At 47.7% G+C, this 18,997-nt stretch overlaps 2 protein-coding genes across 2 annotated transcripts; one reads left to right on the top strand and one right to left on the bottom strand.

The window, feature by feature from the left end:
* Nucleotides 1–1,449: 1,449 nt before the first annotated feature.
* Nucleotides 1,450–12,442, top strand: ETH_00007870 (regulator of chromosome condensation domain-containing protein, putative; the record flags this gene model as incomplete). The annotated part of the gene is made up of 29 exons (XM_013374057.1): nt 1,450–1,630; nt 1,773–1,925; nt 2,074–2,217; nt 2,463–2,544; nt 2,645–2,721; nt 2,894–2,959; nt 3,056–3,142; nt 3,334–3,419; nt 3,606–4,130; nt 4,269–5,749; nt 6,226–6,325; nt 6,748–6,879; nt 7,357–7,430; nt 7,596–7,620; nt 8,067–8,129; nt 8,330–8,463; nt 8,625–8,719; nt 9,083–9,206; nt 9,577–9,639; nt 9,797–9,859; nt 10,055–10,096; nt 10,201–10,263; nt 10,460–10,514; nt 10,617–10,718; nt 10,960–11,109; nt 11,240–11,288; nt 11,456–11,553; nt 11,727–12,022; nt 12,337–12,442. The coding sequence occupies 29 exons, from the start codon at nt 1,450–1,452 to the stop codon at nt 12,440–12,442; spliced, it is 4,716 nt and encodes a 1,571-aa protein (XP_013229511.1).
* A 2,323-nt stretch (nt 12,443–14,765) lies between these two features.
* ETH_00007865 (ubiquitin-conjugating enzyme, putative) lies at nt 14,766–17,515 on the bottom strand (the record flags this gene model as incomplete). The annotated part of the gene is made up of 9 exons (XM_013374056.1): nt 14,766–14,825; nt 15,245–15,289; nt 15,394–15,445; nt 15,668–15,735; nt 15,955–16,058; nt 16,207–16,255; nt 16,650–16,727; nt 17,028–17,144; nt 17,480–17,515. The coding sequence occupies 9 exons, from the start codon at nt 17,513–17,515 to the stop codon at nt 14,766–14,768; spliced, it is 609 nt and encodes a 202-aa protein (XP_013229510.1).
* Nucleotides 17,516–18,997: the final 1,482 nt, after the last annotated feature.

Genomic DNA, 18,997 nt, shown 5'->3' with positions numbered 1-18,997 from the left:
AAGTATCCAGTAGTAGCCAGGTTCGCGGCTTTTATCGGTTCATCATATCTAAAATTGAGTAATGAAGAAGCCCCCACACGGCCAAAGCCGAGTTGTACTTAATGCGGCAGCGACAGCTCATCTTGAGAGCATGTAAGGAGGTGGCATTTCAGGTTCAATATTCTCTGCATTTTTCCGTCGCCGTAGTCTGGTCTGAGAGGTACGGGTGGGTGGGCCTGTCGTTTGCACTTCACAGCGCCAGGAGAGGAGTAGCTATAACAATCGCCACACCCGCCACGTATCAGCCAATCTGCGAGGCAGACTCGGCGTTAAAGTAACAGGCGCAGCTAGCTGTTCTACGAAGTATTATCTACAGGGTAGGGCCCTGAGCACCTTTACTTCCCTTTTAAACAAAAGTTGAGGCCATGGTGTCTACTTACTTGGGCTATTGTATTCACATTAGAGGGCAATAGAAAGAAACTCATGAATTATTACTCGTGCATGTCACGGTTGGGGGGTAGGGCTCTCAGGGCTTCGTGGTTTCAGGTTTTTGGGTCGAGTGCTGGAGGTAGTAGCAGTTCCGAGGTCTACGATGCTGGAATTTTCCTTCATTTGCTTCAAGACTTAGCACTAAGTATGGAAAGGTGGTGGTGTAGCTTATTAAGCAAATAAATGAGTAGGACGCGGCGGCGGCCGACAGGTCGCACTGCGTGGCCCAGCTCCGCACGCGGTTTATCTCTTTTTTGCCACAACATGGTGCCCTGAGGCTGCGTCTACATATGCGCACGCAATTACTGCCTATTCTCCTGCTTAATGGAGAGGAAAAGCCCCGTTGTGAAGGGCAGACATGGCTGAACACTGGACGCAAATGCGAGCGTTCAGGTGGACCATCCACACAGATCAAGAGTAACTCCTTGAGAATTGAACAACAGACGGCATCATTGCTGCAGTATTTAACGTGACATTTTTAATCATGCTAGTTAACACTGGAAAAATGAGTAATGGGGTAGTTTCTTCTTATCGCCCGGAGGCCACAGAGTTGTCCTTGGGGCCCCTGGTCGTCCGAGGCCATCGGCAATAGCGGCTGTTCGTTTATCACGGTTTTTCCCTCAATTCCGTAGCTTCAACTATTGTTTTAATGCCAGATTTCACAAAATTTGTTGTCTGAATCCTGTAGGTCAGCGCTTGGGGATGCCACAGACACTGCAGTCTGACCGGGTTCTCCATGCCAGCCACTCACTATTCCTGGTGTCCTCATATCTGCCGGCCTTTTCTTGATCCCCAAGGAGTTTCCTTCCTCTATTTAAAGCAGGCTTCATTTTTGTGTGGGAGAAAAGGGGAATGATTTTTACAGCCGTCTCACGAGCAGCTCACGCCGCTTTTTCTGCGTGTGTGTTTGAGTGGACGGTGACGATAACATTGAATATTCCAATACATTGAGTCTCGCCCTGGTACAGATATCTTCAACAAATGGCCGGCACCGAAATGGGCCTCAGGGGGCCCCTGGTACCGGCTTCTTGGCACTGGGGCGGCAGTCCTTATCAACACAGCTTTCAACAAACCGCTGGCGGAGCAGCCGGCACAGCTGTTGCAGTATCACAACCCACAGAGCAGCATGGCCCTAAGGAAGAAGAAGTGCGCAACTGCGATGGTAGGCAAATTCTAGCCGGCATTTGATTGGACACTTAACAGCAGACACCGGCAGGCAGCACATAGTCTCTCTCTTTACGTTACGACGGCTGTTATGTTTCCTAGTTCTTGCTTGACCGTCGTTGGCTGGACTCTTTTTACAGAAGCTGCTGTTGAAGATGGGAGTTGGGTATGTTTCTGGTCCATTCAACAGTTCCGAGAAAAGCGCTGTGCGCTGATGGGTCCCCAGCGATTTCGCTCGTACTTGGGAATTGCGAAACTTGCATGTGGCACGAGTCTAGCTGCATTCATCGCAGGTGAAAATGCAACAAAACTGCAGCATGATCAACAGCAGCAGCAAAGACTACAGTAGCCACTATGAGAGCGCCAGCCATATCATCAGCACCAGCCATTACAGTTCCAGCGCTAGGTCCAGAACCTTACCGATGCATGCGGATTTTGCAGATGACGGCCGCCTGTACTGCTGGAACTGGGGTCAATGCGGCAGTATGCATGCATGCAGCCCTCAGCTGTTGGAGGGCCGCAACTTAGACAAAATGACTGTCGTTGATGTGGCTTGTGGGGAGAGTCACCTCGCATGCATTACAGGTGTGTGCCCTGTCTTGAAGCTTCTGAACCGAGGGCTTACTACTAAATCTACACTTCTCAGGGTGCAAATAAATTTAGAGATTCCCGCCTTGGGCATGAGCACTAGAGGGTTCCGTTGATGCTGAAATAAGTAGCTGCTCTTATGTTTGGGCCCACATGCAAAGACGGAGGAAAGCAACGACAAAAACAGAGGAAGAGCTGTAATTGTCGACAGTTTTTGCTTATGTGAGTTTTGGTTTCCTTAGCTGAAGGTCGTGTCTTCACGTACGGCAGAGGGGACCGAGGCCAAAGAGGAAGCGGCAAGGTCACAGACGGGCAGCAACACGGGTACGGCAATCCTTCTCCTTAGCGTAGCACTATGCATAATCTATACCCTACGCCTCTATAGAATAGATAGTTTATAATGGGTATCTTGCTGCCTTTGCAGGGGACCTGATGAGGTGCTGTTCCCGAGGCAGGCGAGACAAGCAGCATGCGGCGCCAACTTCACTCTCATACTCACAGGTGAATTACTTGCATTGGGTTTTTCTTAAAGCAGCAGAAGCTGCTTTAAGAAAAACCGCTGATGTAGTTGCTTGCACAAGTGCAAGCAACTGCACCAGCCCCAGCAGAGGCAGCAGTGTCAGCAGCAGCGATCGGAGCCATTTATTTTCTGTCTTCGCTTCTCTGTCCTCAGATGATGGGCAGCTTTACTCATTCGGTGATGGGAGCTACGGAGTCTTAGGAACAGATGCTGTCTCGAGTAAGTAAGCCTACTACACTGCCTTAAGAGCAATTGCAGTGACTGTTGGTGCCGCTGAGATCATTGCGGTGGCTGATGTGAAGAGTTCCTCTGCAGCTCGTTGGACTCCGACGAAAGTTAAATTTCATGACAGAAAAATTGGGCTCGTAGCTGCGGGAAGGCACCATGCAATCGCAGTCACTGGTCAGCAGGCGGCAAACCAAGCGATAGAGGGCAACAAAGCCAAAGCAGAAGCAGTCTTTAATAAGCAAAAAGAACAGGCGGGGAGACGAAACGGGAGGACACAGATTTGCGCAGCAGCAGCCACGATAATGCAGGCTTATACATAGATATACGGTCGAAACGTTTTCTGTGTGTGCGGTTCATGGCTTCAGATCTAGGGTGTACGTACTCATGGGGACGGAACAATCTCGGACAGCTCGGGTTAGGCCACAACGATGACCGCTGGACACCTCAAGTGGTAAGCCACGAAGGCATGATTTCCGCTGCTTGTCATCCCTAGTTCTTTTTGTCTTTATCCGTATGAGAAAGCCCACCGCATGACCAAAAAGAAAATCGGCAGTGCCCTACACTCTTACTATGCAACGTCCTCGGCCTCTATTATTCTGGGCCTTCTGTGCACTTGACATGGCATGTGGAACTGCAGGTCTCTGAGCTTGGGGGCCAGCGCACTGTGCTGGTGCTAGCGTCGGATGCCTCAGTGGCCGCCACAGCTGGAGGCGATTTCTTCATATGGGGGGGTGCTGAGGGCAACCTCCCGGTGCCACTGGAACGCAACGACTTCGTGCAGCTAGCAGTAGGCGATGCGGTGTACGGACTGACCGCAGAAGACAGCCTTTGGATGCGGCCCTTGGGTTCTCTGTCGCAGACACTAAGTGCAGGTGTTGTACTGCCTGCAGCAGGCGTGACACTGATTGCTGCTGCGGGCGAGCTGCTCATGGGAGTTGCGCCTGGGTCTTCCTACATGGAGACAGAGCAGCAGGAGCAACAGGTACAGGAGCAGCAGCAAGAGGAGGAACAAGGGGACAAGAATCGGGGTGAATGCGTGCAAGCTATTGACCAAGACGCATATGCGGAGACAACTGCAACTGATGACGCACTGCAACGAGACATTGTAGACAGAAGGAAGAGAGTGTCCTTCTCGGAAGTAGTTGAAAGCTTTTCAGTACAAGTAATTGAATACCAGGCCCGGCACGTCCTCTCTGCAGTGTACATGCGCAGCAGAGCGCTAAGCAGTATTTAAAGCCAGTAAGCAGCAGCCTTTGATAATATGTGCTTTTTCACGAATTCGCCTTGCTTTCTCTTTCAGGCAGAATCCACCAAGAGCCCCCGACGCAGCGAGTCAGGGGCCTCTCCCCAGCTAAAGAACAGGACTCGTTCCCTACCACCTTCTCGCCAGGCCAAAGGAGCACAAAATGCTATTAGCAGCAGAACCCGTTCCCTGAGCCCCGTAGAGTCTAAGGCTCGCGTCGCTGCTGCAGTGCAACAGCAGCCGTGTCTGAGGAAGGCAGGAGGAACAGCCGCTGCAGCAGCAGCCACGGTGAAGACCAAAGTTCGACAAAACCCCCTGACTCTTTCCGCTGCAGCAGCAGCCCCAGCAGGAAGACACTCGCCAACAAACGTGGCTGCTGCAGAGCAAGCAGCAGAGAGAGAAGGGAAAACCGCAGATGTGGGCGTTTGCTGCAACAGCAGCGGGAGTATCGGGAGCCTCTTGTGTTCACGCACTTGTCGAGCAGGTACAGCTGTTACGGATGACGAGATCTTCTCTGCGAGCACAACAACAAATGCAGCAGCAGACACAGACACCTTGAGCCCTCTTCACAATGCTTCGAGCCATCAGTCCACACCTGAGTTTGGCTTTTCAGCCACAGGGATGCCCTTGGGGGGCAGTCCATCGAACGCCGAGCGCTTGGAGAATGTAGGAAGCCCGCATACACCTTGGAGCCCCGCGTGCGAAGCAAAATCACCTAGTTTGCTCACTCCACTCAGAGACGGAGACCAACAAATCAAGCACAATGAATTGCAGCTCCAGCAACAACAGCAGATGCATCATCAAGCACATCTACAGCAGCAACAGCAACAGATACAACTGCAGCAGCTGCAACTACAGCAGCACCAGCCTCAGCAGCAGCACATGCTTTCTCCGATCCAACAGCAACTTCACATGACTCCCATGCATGACCACCCACAGCAGCTGCAGCAACACCACCAACTGCAGCAACAAAGCCAACTGCAGCAACAGCACCACTTGCAGCATCAACGCCATCAAGAACCGCCGCTTCACCAGCCGCATCTCTTGCCTGCTGCTGCAGAAACGCTATCTATTCCCTCCACATTCCCCGATTTGCGCCCGGCTGCCCCATCATCTCAACAGCCACTCCAGCCGGTGTCCCCTCTCTACCCCCACAGCGGCTACCCCAGCCATGGTGTTTTACCTTGGGCAGCAGAGCACGAGCTTCAACAACAATTTGGGAGCGAACGGAGGCTCGTGGGTCGTAGTGCGGGTCCTGGAGAAGCAGATGGCTCACGAGGTCCCCTGCCTTCAGGCAGCGAAGTGGCAGCGCTGGCGCTGGGCCTAGAGCTACAGCGGCAGGCGTCGCGCCTGCGTCTGGAAAGCACAGCACCAACTAGTAACAGAAGCAGCAGCTGCAGCAGCAGCGCGCTGGAGTCGCAGCTGCAATCGTTCAGACTAAATGAACTGCCCATGCTTTTGGCCGGGAGAGAGACGGCAATTGCAGGAGAGTTAGCAGCACAGAAGGAAGCAGCAGAGCTGAGAAGGGCTCTAAGCTTGTAAGTTTATTGCACGGTCCAGATAACTGTAACTGCCGTTGCTGTTGTTATGGCATCTTCCATTTTCTCCTTGTTTGTAACTCCCTCAAGTAGTCTGTATTGGTGCGCAGCTTTGATAACAATTGGTCACTGCTGCTTGCGTCGTGTACCTGCACGTCTATCCCTCTTATTCTTCCTCTTACCGCTGTCGTGTGTCCTATCTGCTTCTGTACACTGCACACTGCAGCACGCAAGCCTCACAGGCAAGCTGCTAAATGTGCATGCATATTTTTGCGCGAAACTGTGCGTCATAGCTCTTTTGATATACCGGAGAGTGCAGAAGCCCACTTTTATTATTTTCGCTCTGGCTCAAGTGCAGTTATTTCCCTTCTCCATTTTCATTTTGTATCGCTGTTCTTCTTTGCCATCCCCTATATTTTCTTTCAGTTTTATTCCGTATACATTGCTGTTTCCATATCTTGCACCGTATAATTTAGGGCCAGAAAGGACAGCGCTGACACGGAGCAGGAGAAGCTCCAACTCATGAAAGAAATCAGAAGCCTGAAGTCGAACTTGGAAGACGCAAAAGCTGAAGCCGTGAGAATGCACATACATGCAAGCACATGTGCGTGGATATGGGGTGCACGCAAGCGCGCGCATTTGCTCGCAGGTATCTCTATCCAATGAAAATGTAATGCTAATGAATGTGCTTGAACGCATCGTTGCATGCAAGCTCACATGCTTTTAGTTTTTAACAATCAAGCACTTGGTTGAATCAGGATTTCCCAAGGCAACAAAATGTGTGCAATGACTCACGCGACGCGCTCCAATGTGCATGTCGACACTTCAAAATGCATTAAAGGGCACTTCCCGTATGCAAGAGCAGGAAGCTACACACATGAACACCAAAAGTGATCTTCTGTTTTTTTGCTGTACTTACATTTTAATCTATTTTCCTGGGCCTGTCTCTGACACCATTGCATGCAACTTTCCTCGGCTGTTTTTTTTATTTCGTATAGCTAAAGAGAAACCAAACTGTGGAGGGACTGGAGGACCAGGTTTCTCGACAGAAGAAGCAAATTGACCGACTGAAGACAGAGCTGGAGGAGGAGGCGTCACAAAATCACAGAGACCTTAAACAGATGCTAGAGGTAAGTCTCTGTGTTTCTCTGGTCGGCGTATTTAATCTAAGTTTTGTATCCGTATCTTTCCTTTACATGCTTTTTTCCACACTTAACAGTCCACCTCATAGGCTTGAAGACAAGACAAGACTTGAGTATGCTACTGTCGTGCGTGTTCGTGCTTTCATTCTTTTGTTGGTGCTAGCTGTGCTTCGCGAAGTCGCATTTGCTCAAAAAGTAACATGGACAAGAGGTAGCAGCGCCTGTTTATCTCTTTTGTGCAATTTTTCCCTTGACTCTTGCCTTGCTTTGCTCGGCCCTTTGTCTCCCGGCTCTTCCGTACTGCGCTCCCGTGCCTGTTTTCGCTTCTCTTCTACTCCTTTGTTCCTCTCATTTTGGCTCCTTCTCTATCTTGTTCTTGTACATATTTGCCTTCTAATTTCGTTCTGCCAAAGCGTTTGTTGTTCGGTCTTGCTTGCCTTTGTTTCAATTTGTTTGTTGCAACAGAAATTGCATCTAACTGAAACGCGCAGGCAGCAAATGCATCAGCAGCTGCAGGAAGCACACGCGTACATTCATCAGTGAGTAGCGAAATAGGGCATAGAGCTTCAAAATTTACGCTGCAAGTTTGAAAATATAGAGTTCGTAGTTTATATGGTAGACTGAGCCAGAAGTAAGGTGGATGCAGTGACTGCATGCTCACTGTCTAAGCGGCTGATCTTTTCTTGCATTTTTTTGTCCTGCAGGTTGGAGGCTGAAAGGAAAGACGCCGTAAGTAAATCAGATCAAATCTGTATTCCCCAACTTACTCATGAGCTTAAAACCTAGGGAAGATATGCGAGCCTCTGTAGACGTGTAGATAGAAGGGTATAACTCATTCTTTACCATATATGCTTGTTGTACACACAGTGTTCTCACTTGCATTTACTCTTATTGCCATACAAACGGTATACGCCTACGTAAGGCACGGAGTGATTTCACGTGCAAGAGTGCCCTCAAAGTTTTGTTTATGAGCACATAGAAGCACTCCCACGATAAACACTACGACTCCTGGGCAAACGGAGCTCAAATTAGAATAGCTTCATTCGGGTGTTCATTTCATATATGATTAATTGGGAACTGTCCCTGCTGCATACCTTTTTCTTCATTATCGTGGTCCCATTCTAATTTTATGCCCACATTTTTCACCTTTCGTCAGTGAATCATTGTGCTTCAAGGGTCTGCTGCGTTCTGAGCTGGACAAGCTGAGAAAAGCACTGACGAAGGAATCTACTGAAAAGGTACGAGTTCTAGCAGCAGTGCCGCTACGTTTTATCCTACTCGCACACTTCATTTTATAGAAACTTAACCCGTTATCCAGTCACATTCCACTTACTGGTCCAAGCTCATGTAACTTCGAATCTGATGTCTTTCTTTTGTTTTGGACCCTGCTATTGCCCTGCCCTCTGCGATCCATGTGCATCCCATGACCCCCTCTTAGGAGGATCTTTGCAAACAAGCGGATGCAGCAATTAGTGAATGGCAGAATTCATATGCCAAACTGCAAACAGAAGCAGAGGAGGCGGCGGCGCTTGCGAAGAAAAACGAAGAAGTAGCAGCAGCTGCACAAGCAGAGTCAGTTAATCTACTGCAGTGCATGAAGAACGACGAATGAATGTCTTTACGAACAGCGAATATTGAAAGCGGGGAATGACAACGCATTTCCCCGGTTTTTGAGTGACGCCAAGTCTTCTGAAATGTCTGCTTGCATTTGGATTTGGCTTGGCCCGACGCAGGTTGCAGCAAGCTAGGCTGACACATGAAGAGGAGCGTAAAGCTCTGGTCAAAAAGATAGACGACTCAGAGGAGGAGCGGCTAGCTGTCCAAGCCGGTAAGAATCACTACTCGTTTGTTCTTCTCTTTTTCCGTTGTTCTGTACGTGCTTTCCGTTCTGTCTGTTTGTCGTCGCCACTCGCCGCCACTATGGGAGCATGTGGTGACTTTTAGTTTGTTCCTTCCTACTTTATGCCTGGAGTCTACGTCTTTCCTTGTGCCCATTGATTTGAATACATTTTAGAGCCTTTTTACCGCGTTTTTATAAGAAAAAGTCAGTAGTAGCACCGTGCACGTGAGCCTGTGCGCATCGCCACGTAAATACTATATCCACTACATTGCTACGCACTATAGTGCCCATCATTGTGTTTTTTTTCCCGCCATTCTGTTTGCGCCTTCGATAATGTTTTTCTGATTGCAGAGAAAGCATCTATACACTCGATAAAGCAGCAGCTTCAGCAGTATGAAAAAGCATGTGGCGAACATACAGCAGAGCTATCTGCTTTGAAGCGCACCGAGCAAAGATTGAGGCGCGAATTAGACGAGTATGCTCATTAGGCCAAGTAACTTTGCTTGTTAGATTGCTATCCCTTAACCGACTGAGTTACTGCAAAAGAAGCTGATTACACTTTTGAATAGTGTAAATTGGTCTATTTCGGAGCAATTTTAACGGGCTCAACGCTGTTCACTGGTTTCACGTCCCAGGCTTCTTTGGTGTACAAGGGAAAAGTTCTGTTCCTTTTACAATAGCTTTCTCATATAGCCCAAATCCAAGGGAGAGAAATCAGCAAGCCAACTGATCAAATTACTTGAAAGTATTTAAACGAGATAGTCTACATTTGCTTGAACAAACTCATTGCGGTTGTTGCTCTGCACACGTGGTCAATGCAGTCGCTGCGGATTGTGTTTTCGCAGAGCAAAGGACGATCAAACCAATGCGCAACTGTACATTACAACTCTTCAGGCTGAGCTTGACAAGTGAGTAAAATGGATGCAGAAGGGATGTGGCCATTGATGTCGTTTTGTTACGGATCGATGATTGTCTCGGTTTTTGTGAAGCCAACTGGTCTTGCATAATCAAAGGAACAGGCGTGGAATTAGCCATGTTGCTGGGCTAAACTATCCATTTTTGCAGGGCTTCGAAGGAAATATCGCAGCGCCAGGATAAGCTGGAAGACTTGCAGCAGAAGCTGTTGGAGTGCGTTTTATCTTCTCGTGTGGTTTCCCCTTAAGCTTCCAGTCAACTTCTGCTACATCCAAGCCAAAACGTAAAGCATATTTAGCTAACTATTGCAAAGGCCTAGTTATTTGATGACTCGGCACTAAAGTGAAGGCGCATCACGATATGGTGGTAAACCGCACTGCGACGGTTTTTGCCTGTCTCTGTGTGCAGCCGAGAGAACGAAAGCCTTCGTCTATTTGCTGCACAGCAGCAGTAAGCAGACTCAAAAAGAAGAGAAAAAATACGCCTTTGGCCAATCGTACACAGCACATAAACACATAGAGCAACAGAAGGCGCACTTTCCTTTTACATCGCAGGGCGGAAATTGAACTGCAGAAACTACGAGAAGGCCAAAGCGATTTCGAGCTCGAGATCCGCAGGTGATAGCCGTTTTAAAAATCAGTGTGGCTGTCTCAAACATCGGAATCTACCTTAAGCACAACATCGCTAAGAACAATGTACCCGTAAATGCACATAGACCTTTTCCAATGCACAAGCAGCTTCATGCCCTTCTGCTGTGGCTCGCTTCACAAATGTTCTCCCTTGCTCTGTTCCTTTTTAATACCGATGTCTCAGCCTCAAACAGACGCTGAAATTGAAGGAAGAGACCATCAAGATGCGAGAGGAACAGGTAATGGGAGGAACGCAGAAGCGTTTGAAGGGCCTGGGATGCTGAGTGTTGAGACTTTGAGGCTAGGAGTCCAAAGCTGCGTTCGTGCTCTTGCGGTTTAAGGTGGCAGAAGAAAAGTCAAAGGCGAGCAGCTCCGTCCTTCTACAAGGCGAATTGGAAGACTTGCGACAAGATCTTCTCTTGTCCCGCGAGAATGAGAAAAGTGTAAGATGGCAAATGTGCATCCTCTGGTACTACTTTGAGCATTGTGCACTTTTCTGAGAAAGTGCAGTGCAATGAAATTCGTTTGTTTCCGTAAATGTTCCCTTGTAAATTCACCGAGCCACTATACCGCCGTAGTTCCTCAGTGGTTGTCTAGTGCGCTCTTTCTTTTTCCCCCCACACAGTTGAATTATTTTTTATCTGTTTTTGTATTTGTTGCGCATCCATTTACTGTTTGCTTCAGGTATCTGCACAGCTGCGAGAGCTTCAGCAATCCATGGCCGCCCACCAGCGCATGGCTGAAGAAGCGACTGAGACGCTGCAACACAAGGAACAAGAAATCTGCGATCTTCAGGCCCACTTCGAGACAGAAATACAGACACTGAGACAAAACGTGAGCCATTTGCGAGTGTATGTGTTACTTGCTGCTCCCTCAGGCTAGGTTTCTGCTATCTCTCACGTGGTTTTCTTCCCCATAGTTTCGTTTGCTTGTGCTTGTTCTTATCTTCGATTTTTGTCCGCAGAATGACCTACTTAATGCAGACGTCAATTCGATGAGGGCTGCGAATGAAAGTGGGCGCATTCTCAGCACTTCTTGCTCACTTGTGGGCCGTGTGCATATAGACTAATCAGGACGTAGAGAGCTACCTCAGCTGTGATATCAAGTAGATAAACATTTTGTTCACTTTTTCGATTCAACATGCAGAAGAATTCATCTGACTTGTTATCCATTGCCGCAGGGCTCCAAGAGAAGCTGCGAGGCGTTCAGGAAATGGCAGAACACGCGCAGCAGCGCGACTCTCAGCTTCGCTCTTTTGTCTCCGTGATGGCATCCCACGTGAGAAATAGTTCAGAGCCTTTGTATTGACTGCGTGCACGAAGTAGGCTGCATGGTAATTGTACTGGAGGCATTTGTCGATTTTCCTGTCAATTGCATGCAAGAGAGTGTCTGTAATGTGTCAGTATGTGCTCCTTCCTTGTTTCTTCTGCTGTTTTTTGCCCAATTTTCAGTTAGTCGCTTGCGCCGAGATATTCTCACACAAAGGCCTCTTGGAAGTGGACCGTTCTCGTTGTATAGATTTCAGCTTCATTGAATTTGAGGCCGAAAAGAAAAGCGAAAATGAATCGGAGGAAACATGGGCCAGGGTGTGCAGCGCCGTGACCTACGTCTGCAGCTTGAAGCTCGGCAAAGTGTGCGAAAAGGTGATTCAGAAGCTACAAGATGAAGCCGACAGAGTGAACGCCAAATTAGAAGAAACACAAGAGCAACTGAAAGAAAAAATCAATGAACTCTGCGGCAAGAACGCGTACGCAGGCAGGCCAAAAGGAGTTGACTAAATGAATGATCCGGAATAAATATTTCCTTATCAGTGGACGTCATATACGCCGTGTTTGTTGCTTATCTACAACTTTTCATACCATGACAAGTGACTACTCAAGTGTGAATTTGCCAATGAAAGCTGTGCTTGCAATGCCTCTTGGCCTCCCGTTCATTACAGCGCGAATAATCTGGCGAGGGAAAAATGTGTCAAGTGCCTGAAACGCGCAGTTGATTGGCTCTTACCTATTTTACGTAGCTTCATTCTTTCCAAGAATTTCGAGTGCCTAATCCGATTCTCAGGTCTCTAGCTAAAGCACAAGAACTGCAGCTGCAAATTGGAGCTCTTGAGGAGGAGTTTGCGCGCAAGCTTGAGCAGATGAGCGAAATAGAGAGGGCAAGTTGCTAATTGTTTCTCATTAACTGACGGGCCATTTCAAACGAAGCAAATGTGTTTAAGGACCTCGTCAGCAGTGGCCTTGAGGATGCCAATTGCAGCGGTCTGTGTAAGCCTCAAACTAATGCATAGTCACACTTCAAATTTGCTTTCTCTTCACTTCTCAGGAAAAAGAATTTGTCAGGTCGAGAACCCAAGAACGCATTGAAGCCCTCGAAACGCAGCTATCCATCGCAAGAATGGTAAAGCGCACTTCGAGAATCCTAATTTTTCACTTCATTACTGAAGTACTATCTTCGTGTTGCTTATGAGGAAAGATTTCGAAGGAAAACATCTTCGTTGCACCAAATAATGGACTGGTTCTTAGCCCTTGCCTGGCCGGCACGTCTTAGGTGACTTTCGCTTCCGACATTCCATTTTCTCGTGCCAGTCGATTTATGACTGCTTTACGGTTCTTGTGTCGCAGACTGTTGCCGAAAACAAGACAGAAATAGCGCATTTGCGAGAGCGAAATTCAAGCTTGCTCTTAGAGTTGAATCGCCAGGAGGAGCGCGCCAATGACCTATCGAACCAAAATGAACGTTTGTCGTTCTTGAAGGACGAAGCTTCAAAAACAATAAGGGAAATAAACACAATGCGCACGCAAAGAGCTCGTGGCCGCGACGGCCCTCATAGCAGAATGCAGCCCGCCTCTGCTATCCCAAACAGGTGCACCTCTTTAGTCTCCTTGCCTCTTCCGAAAAAACAAGCGAACACAGTAAGTGCAAATGCAACACAAGCCCTCAGCACGAACAAAGTATGCACGACTCCCAGAAGCGCCAACACGCCAAGAAGCCTTGCACTTACTCCAAGAGGGTTCGGAGGGGCTGTTTTGAAGTAGAAAATGGTAGGCACGTGTAGTGTTGGAATCGGAATCGGCTTAAGTTTAAACATCCATGAACGCTTTCATAAGAATTCAAATACGGGAATGTAATTTTTGGCAAACGAACCAAGCCTTGGCAAACGAACAACTGTTTGTTCAAGTATACGCATAGTATATGGGTGCGTTTCATAGGTGCCTTTGCATATCCAAAATCGTATGCACTGAATGATGTGTAGACTTCGGGGCCGCCCCCGTCACTTTTTCTAATTAATATCTTGCACAAGCAAATGAATACAGACAAAATAAAGGTTTCACGCGCAAACAAGCAAAGATGTGTTCCCTTCCTCGTCTCGCAGTGTGCAGCAAATCACCCCTGAAGCTGCTCCTGCTCACGTAATTGAGGATAGTTACGCAAACCTAACGAACGCACCACAGCATTCAGCGTAAATATGAAGCCTACGCAGGTCTACCCAAAAAGCGCAAATGTACTTTCAGGATGCATGTACAGGTACTCAGTACAAGCTGTGAGGTGTTTCGCCACTGCCACTTTCCTTTAAAAGCTGGGGGGGGACCTTGTAAGGAAAAAGTTGACTGTTGCGGTGGCTTCAGTTCGACACAATCCGTATTCGGCGTATAACTAAATGGTCTGATATGACTAAGTTTCGTCTCGACAAAACAAAAAATGGGGATGAAAACACGCGCAATTCCACCTCAGGCCCTTCGGCCTGCACTGTCTACCAGGCTGTTATCTGGCTCTCCTCTTTCCGCTACAGAAAAGGGAAAGAAAAGTACCAAATCTTAAATAAACACATATGTCTACTACCGACTGACACGAACGGACGTCCAGGGCGCCGCAAGCGTGGCTTTCACTCATTAATCCTCATATCCTGGCTGCCGCCGCAAGCAAATACGTGCATGCTCTGTGACTGTAGAGCTCTGTTTCAAATGGGCAAAGACGTCGTGCGGAAGGCTAGCAAAAACAGACAGCACTACGGTGGGGAAATGAGAGTGGTATGAAGGAGCAGCTGGAAGGGTGACCCAACCGCCACAGAATAAAATGGTACTCCTGACCGACGTCTGTTAACTTACTTGTTCATATTTCAATAAAGAAGACAATAGGCGCATCCCGTATCTTGCATCCCCGATATCCGTAGGAGCAACAATGCACCGCGTATGTCTGTTCTTTCTGAGCCTTGAATTAAACATCCACCAACGAACAAGAAGGCTGACTGCACAGCACTCCGTGAACTTCTGGGACGACTAGCGTCTTGTGCGTGAAATGCAATAAACAGTTGCTGGTGCGACCAAATGTTGGTGAAAAGGAGTGGTGAAACTTTGTCATTTGCCTCAGTTTTAACTTGGGAGGTCTAGTTCATTTTGTCCGTCTCTGTCCGTCTCGTTTTGCTGAATTGCAGCAGTCTGCCCCCTTTATCTTCCTCCCGTTTTTCCTTCCCGCTGCCAAGAAATGAAAATTTACCCCAGCAAAGAATTCAATGCCGATGTCTCATCCCAATTTGCATTCATCAGCGCCGTCTGAAGCGAAAAAAAAGCACGACAATAACAACTTCAGGTATTCGCAACACCTGTGCAGTAAAGAAGGGCCAAAATAAGTAATGACAAACACGAGTAACACGAGCAACAAACAATCAACAAAATAACCGGGACAAAAACCGGATGGCACAGGGAGGAGAGTAGCAACGACAAAAACTAATGTGCAGCATCTCTGAATGTGGAACAAAATATTCAACGAAAATTCAGTCAGCCTCTCTGAAAACTTCACGTTACGGAACTGCCCACAATCTAGCCTGAATCCAGATGTACTGAGTCTATTTCTCTCCGCGAATTGTCAGTGCATCCCTTTTATATCATCATTTCTTTTGTAAAAGCAAATGTTGACGACAGCCATCGAGGCAGCATGCATTTGATGCGGTTGGTTTTGGGGTGCCTCTTACTCGAGCGGTTTCCTTGTCGAATCCCATGTCCGCCAGCTTCTTAACCTGCATGCACCTAGCAGTTGACATGTTCATATTTAACGCTTGCTCGTCCATTTTATTTCCTCTTGATTTCATAACAGCTCTATTTACGCAGTGGAGTAACCCACCTTATCTTCCTGTGATTCTGTAGAGTTCATGGCGAACGTTTCCGTCCAGTGGCTACAGCAGAAACGCCGGAAGTCAAACCCTGAACCTTAAACCCTAACCCTAAGCCCCAGGCATCAAAGACCCCAAAAGAGCCCCAGATTACAAACAAAATGTTGGATTCAAGCAGTTTACACTAAGGGCCTCCCTGCAACGTTGGTAAGACAGCAACGAATCCTGAACCCCATGCGATAAGTCTTCAACCTGTAACAAAGTAAAACATGTGGAGAAGCTTACCGCGCGGTCTTCTGAAACAGATCTGGATTTTCAATGAGCATTTTGGCGACTTCTGCGTCTTGAGGATCCTGAGAAATAAATATGTGGGGCCTAAAATCTAGGCATTTGGAGGAGCTGATTCAAACTGTGCGGCAAAAGTGGTTAAAAATCAGATAAATCGCTCAGAGCTGCAAATGCTCGGTTCGCTGGGACGGGTATGTGCTCACTGCTGCACAGAGCAGCATGGAGTTTTTTCACCAAACAATCATAAAAGGGGCAAAGTGATACAGATATAGTGTGCAACTTACTGTAGGCACGGGGTCCGCAAGCATGGCTTGAATTGAAAGCAAAGCTGTCCTTATGGACAATGCAGGGGACCATTCATGTTTGAGAATATCAAGGCAAATGGCACCTAAAATCAAAAAGTAGAAGCAATTCGAAGACAATAATTCCAACTAACTGCTCATCAACATTAACTAATGCCGCGGCGCCCTGGAAAGTAAGTGCAGGACGAGGCTGCTACTGCTGGATATCCAAGAAGTTTTTCTCGTGTCCCTTACCTGTCTGAGACGACACGTTCGGGTGCCACACCTTCGTCACGAAGTTTATCTGCAGACAGCCACAACCATGGACCAAAAGACCGCCTTTACGTGAACATAAAGAAGTGAAACAGACTGGGGAGCAAATGAATATAGAGACACACCAAACAAGGGCGGAGCGGATGCACCGAAACAGCGCGGCAAACTTATTTCATGCAGAACCAGTAAACGTAAGAAATAAGAAAAAAAAAGGAAGAGCTACAAACCGGCGAACAGCTTCCAGCTCATAGTCTAGGCACCCTATATACAGGCGGCGATGTAAAGCGCAAAAGCAGCAATCTGAAGGTCAAAAATGATGGATACGAGTGCCTTGGCAAAAAACTTAGCAGCTAGGACTACAGAAATATGTTATTGTTGCCACAGTCGGCGCCGAACCAAAGAAACAAGTGAAAGCTGAAGTGTACCTTGGGAGGGTTGTACGGATAATCGGAGGGAATGTTAATGTCGAGTATGAAGACGCCTCCTTCGTACGGCGTGTCTAACTGCAAGCCAAACATAAGCATTTTTCCATTCACGTGCAGTTCGAAGCAAAACTAATGACGAATATGAAAGCTTCTGTATTCGGATCGATCGCTACTCACGCCCATAATATAAATGGAGGAGCTACGTCTTAATGAGTACATATACTATCGTATACAATGAATTCGTGTAGCCACAAAAACGCTTATTAGCACGCATACGTATATGGAAACTCCTACATCCAAAGTTGCTGTGAGATGATCGGATATGTGTCTGCATATTGAAACCCGCGCGCTCCTGCGTGAGCGTGCCCAGTAACTTACAGGCCCTTTGATTCGCCCTCTCCAGTGCGATATGTCTGTATCCCATTTCTCTGCATAGACGTCATGCTCGTCGTCATTTGCCTTTCCTTCCCTGTCTTGTTGCAGACCCAGCAGCTCCTGTGATGTGCACGAGAGTGGCAAACGCATGAAAGATGAAGTGAACACTGAGCACAGTCAAATCCCAGTGCACTGTAATCATTCAAACTCAACGCAGAGGCGAGAAGGCACGACACAGTTAGAGAACCAATATACACACCCGTGTAACTTAAAATCGTAGAGAAAACGTGGATCGGGAGCGGCTCCCGTCGCTACTGTTGCAGCAGTCCTTCGATCATGCTGTTCTTTGTGCTGAGATGGCCCTTCATATTTGCTTCAACTGGGCACAATTAGCTGAATCAAATAACAATCCCGCGTGCGTTGCCGTTCATGTTTCCGCAGCGGCGAGTACCCACCTTTTCGAGTCTTGCATGTTCCCTAGGTTTTGCCATCCTTAGGTTTGCAGTAATTTGTACTTTTAAATTAATTTTAATTCTATGTTATGACGCGTACACAGGAGGCGCTTCGTCTGGCCGACGGCGGCGGCTCCCGTACAACGGAAGCGGGTAGAAACAGAGGGTAGGACTGCTGCGGTGGGTTTGTTGACTAGAAAGAAAGACGCAGCACGCAGACAGACATAATTGAACAGGCTGGGTGCTTACAATAATGCCGAAAACAAATGCACACGGAAGGACCAACAAGAACAACTTGCATGTGTTGTGGCGCAACCAACCTAAACAGGCTTCTCGCCAAGCTCACCAAGGGCCCCCCCCCTCTCCCTCGCTCCATGGCTTAAGTAGTTCAACTTTTTACTGAATTTCTGCCCCACAGTTACATGTTTATTTCTTCAAATACCGGCTGCCGCTCTATTCATGAGTATGAACAACGGCCAGCGCCAGCCTCAGGCTCTCCAGTTTAGCCACAGTCCGTACCCGAATCTTACAAAACGTTTTACCCTCAGCTTCTTCAATTTTACAGCATTTTGCTGCTTTTTTTCAAGCCGGCTACGTAGTAATTGACAGTCGCTACCTTATATGCGGGGGGAGGGAAAGCACAACTCAGTCAACGCTGCAGCGCCCCCAAGCCACAATATAGAAATAATCCAAGTAAGATTGCGGAATTGGAAAGATGGGAAGCAAAGGGTGGCCCTTGGCAAGTTCTCATGGGCCAAGGGTGATTTGAACTCTAAAATCTGTCTGAGTCACTTCGGCGAAAGGCAGTGATTCTAAAGAATCAGTGTTTCTCTGCGACGAAGTTCACTCCCGTTTCGCTGACTGCCTCTGTTTTAGAAAAAGCATCAGGCTAATATCTCTCCAGATTCCTCCTGGACATCTCACTGTTGAGGGCTTCAATAATATGCCAAAGCCTGGAGGTCCACAGTATAGGCTTAATACTGTATGCATGTGTCACTTTGCATATCTGGCGGCCAGTTTGTAACAGTTCCATGAGTCCTTGTGTCCACACTCACTAGGCCTGATTATGCACCCGAAAAGCTTTATATCTGTTCTGTAGTCTCAACATGGAGTTTGCCAATTCCGCACAGCAAAGCAACAGCCCCATGAGGCCCTGAAAGCTACTTTACGTCCACATTGAAACAGAATGTAAGAGGAAAGGAAATGTGCAATTTGCAGTTCCTTTTTGAGGAGGTTGTGTGATCAATCCAAACTGCCCATTATGTGTGGGTTTCTTCCTATCCTATATTGGGAAATTAGGTTTTCTCCTGTAAACTTTCTGCAACACTGCTGTATATTGTTTTTCTTCCTGCAGTCAAATGGAAGCTGCATCAATATCACAATCACAGTCGAAAGACCTCCGTAATCGCTACAGGTCCCTCGCTGCAGAAACAAAGCAGCTAGTTGTGGATGTTTGGTTGGACACAAAAAAGCTAGGTTTTAAAGAATATGGAGCCCTTTTACAATACACGGGATTCCCTT

Source organism: Eimeria tenella, genomic scaffold, assembly GCF_000499545.2.
Source record: "Eimeria tenella Houghton genomic scaffold, Eth_scaff19, whole genome shotgun sequence".
NCBI classification, from domain to species: Eukaryota; Apicomplexa; class Conoidasida; order Eucoccidiorida; family Eimeriidae; genus Eimeria; species Eimeria tenella.
The sequence above is the reverse complement of the archived record's forward strand: the minus strand, read 5'-3'. Positions and strand labels throughout refer to the sequence as shown.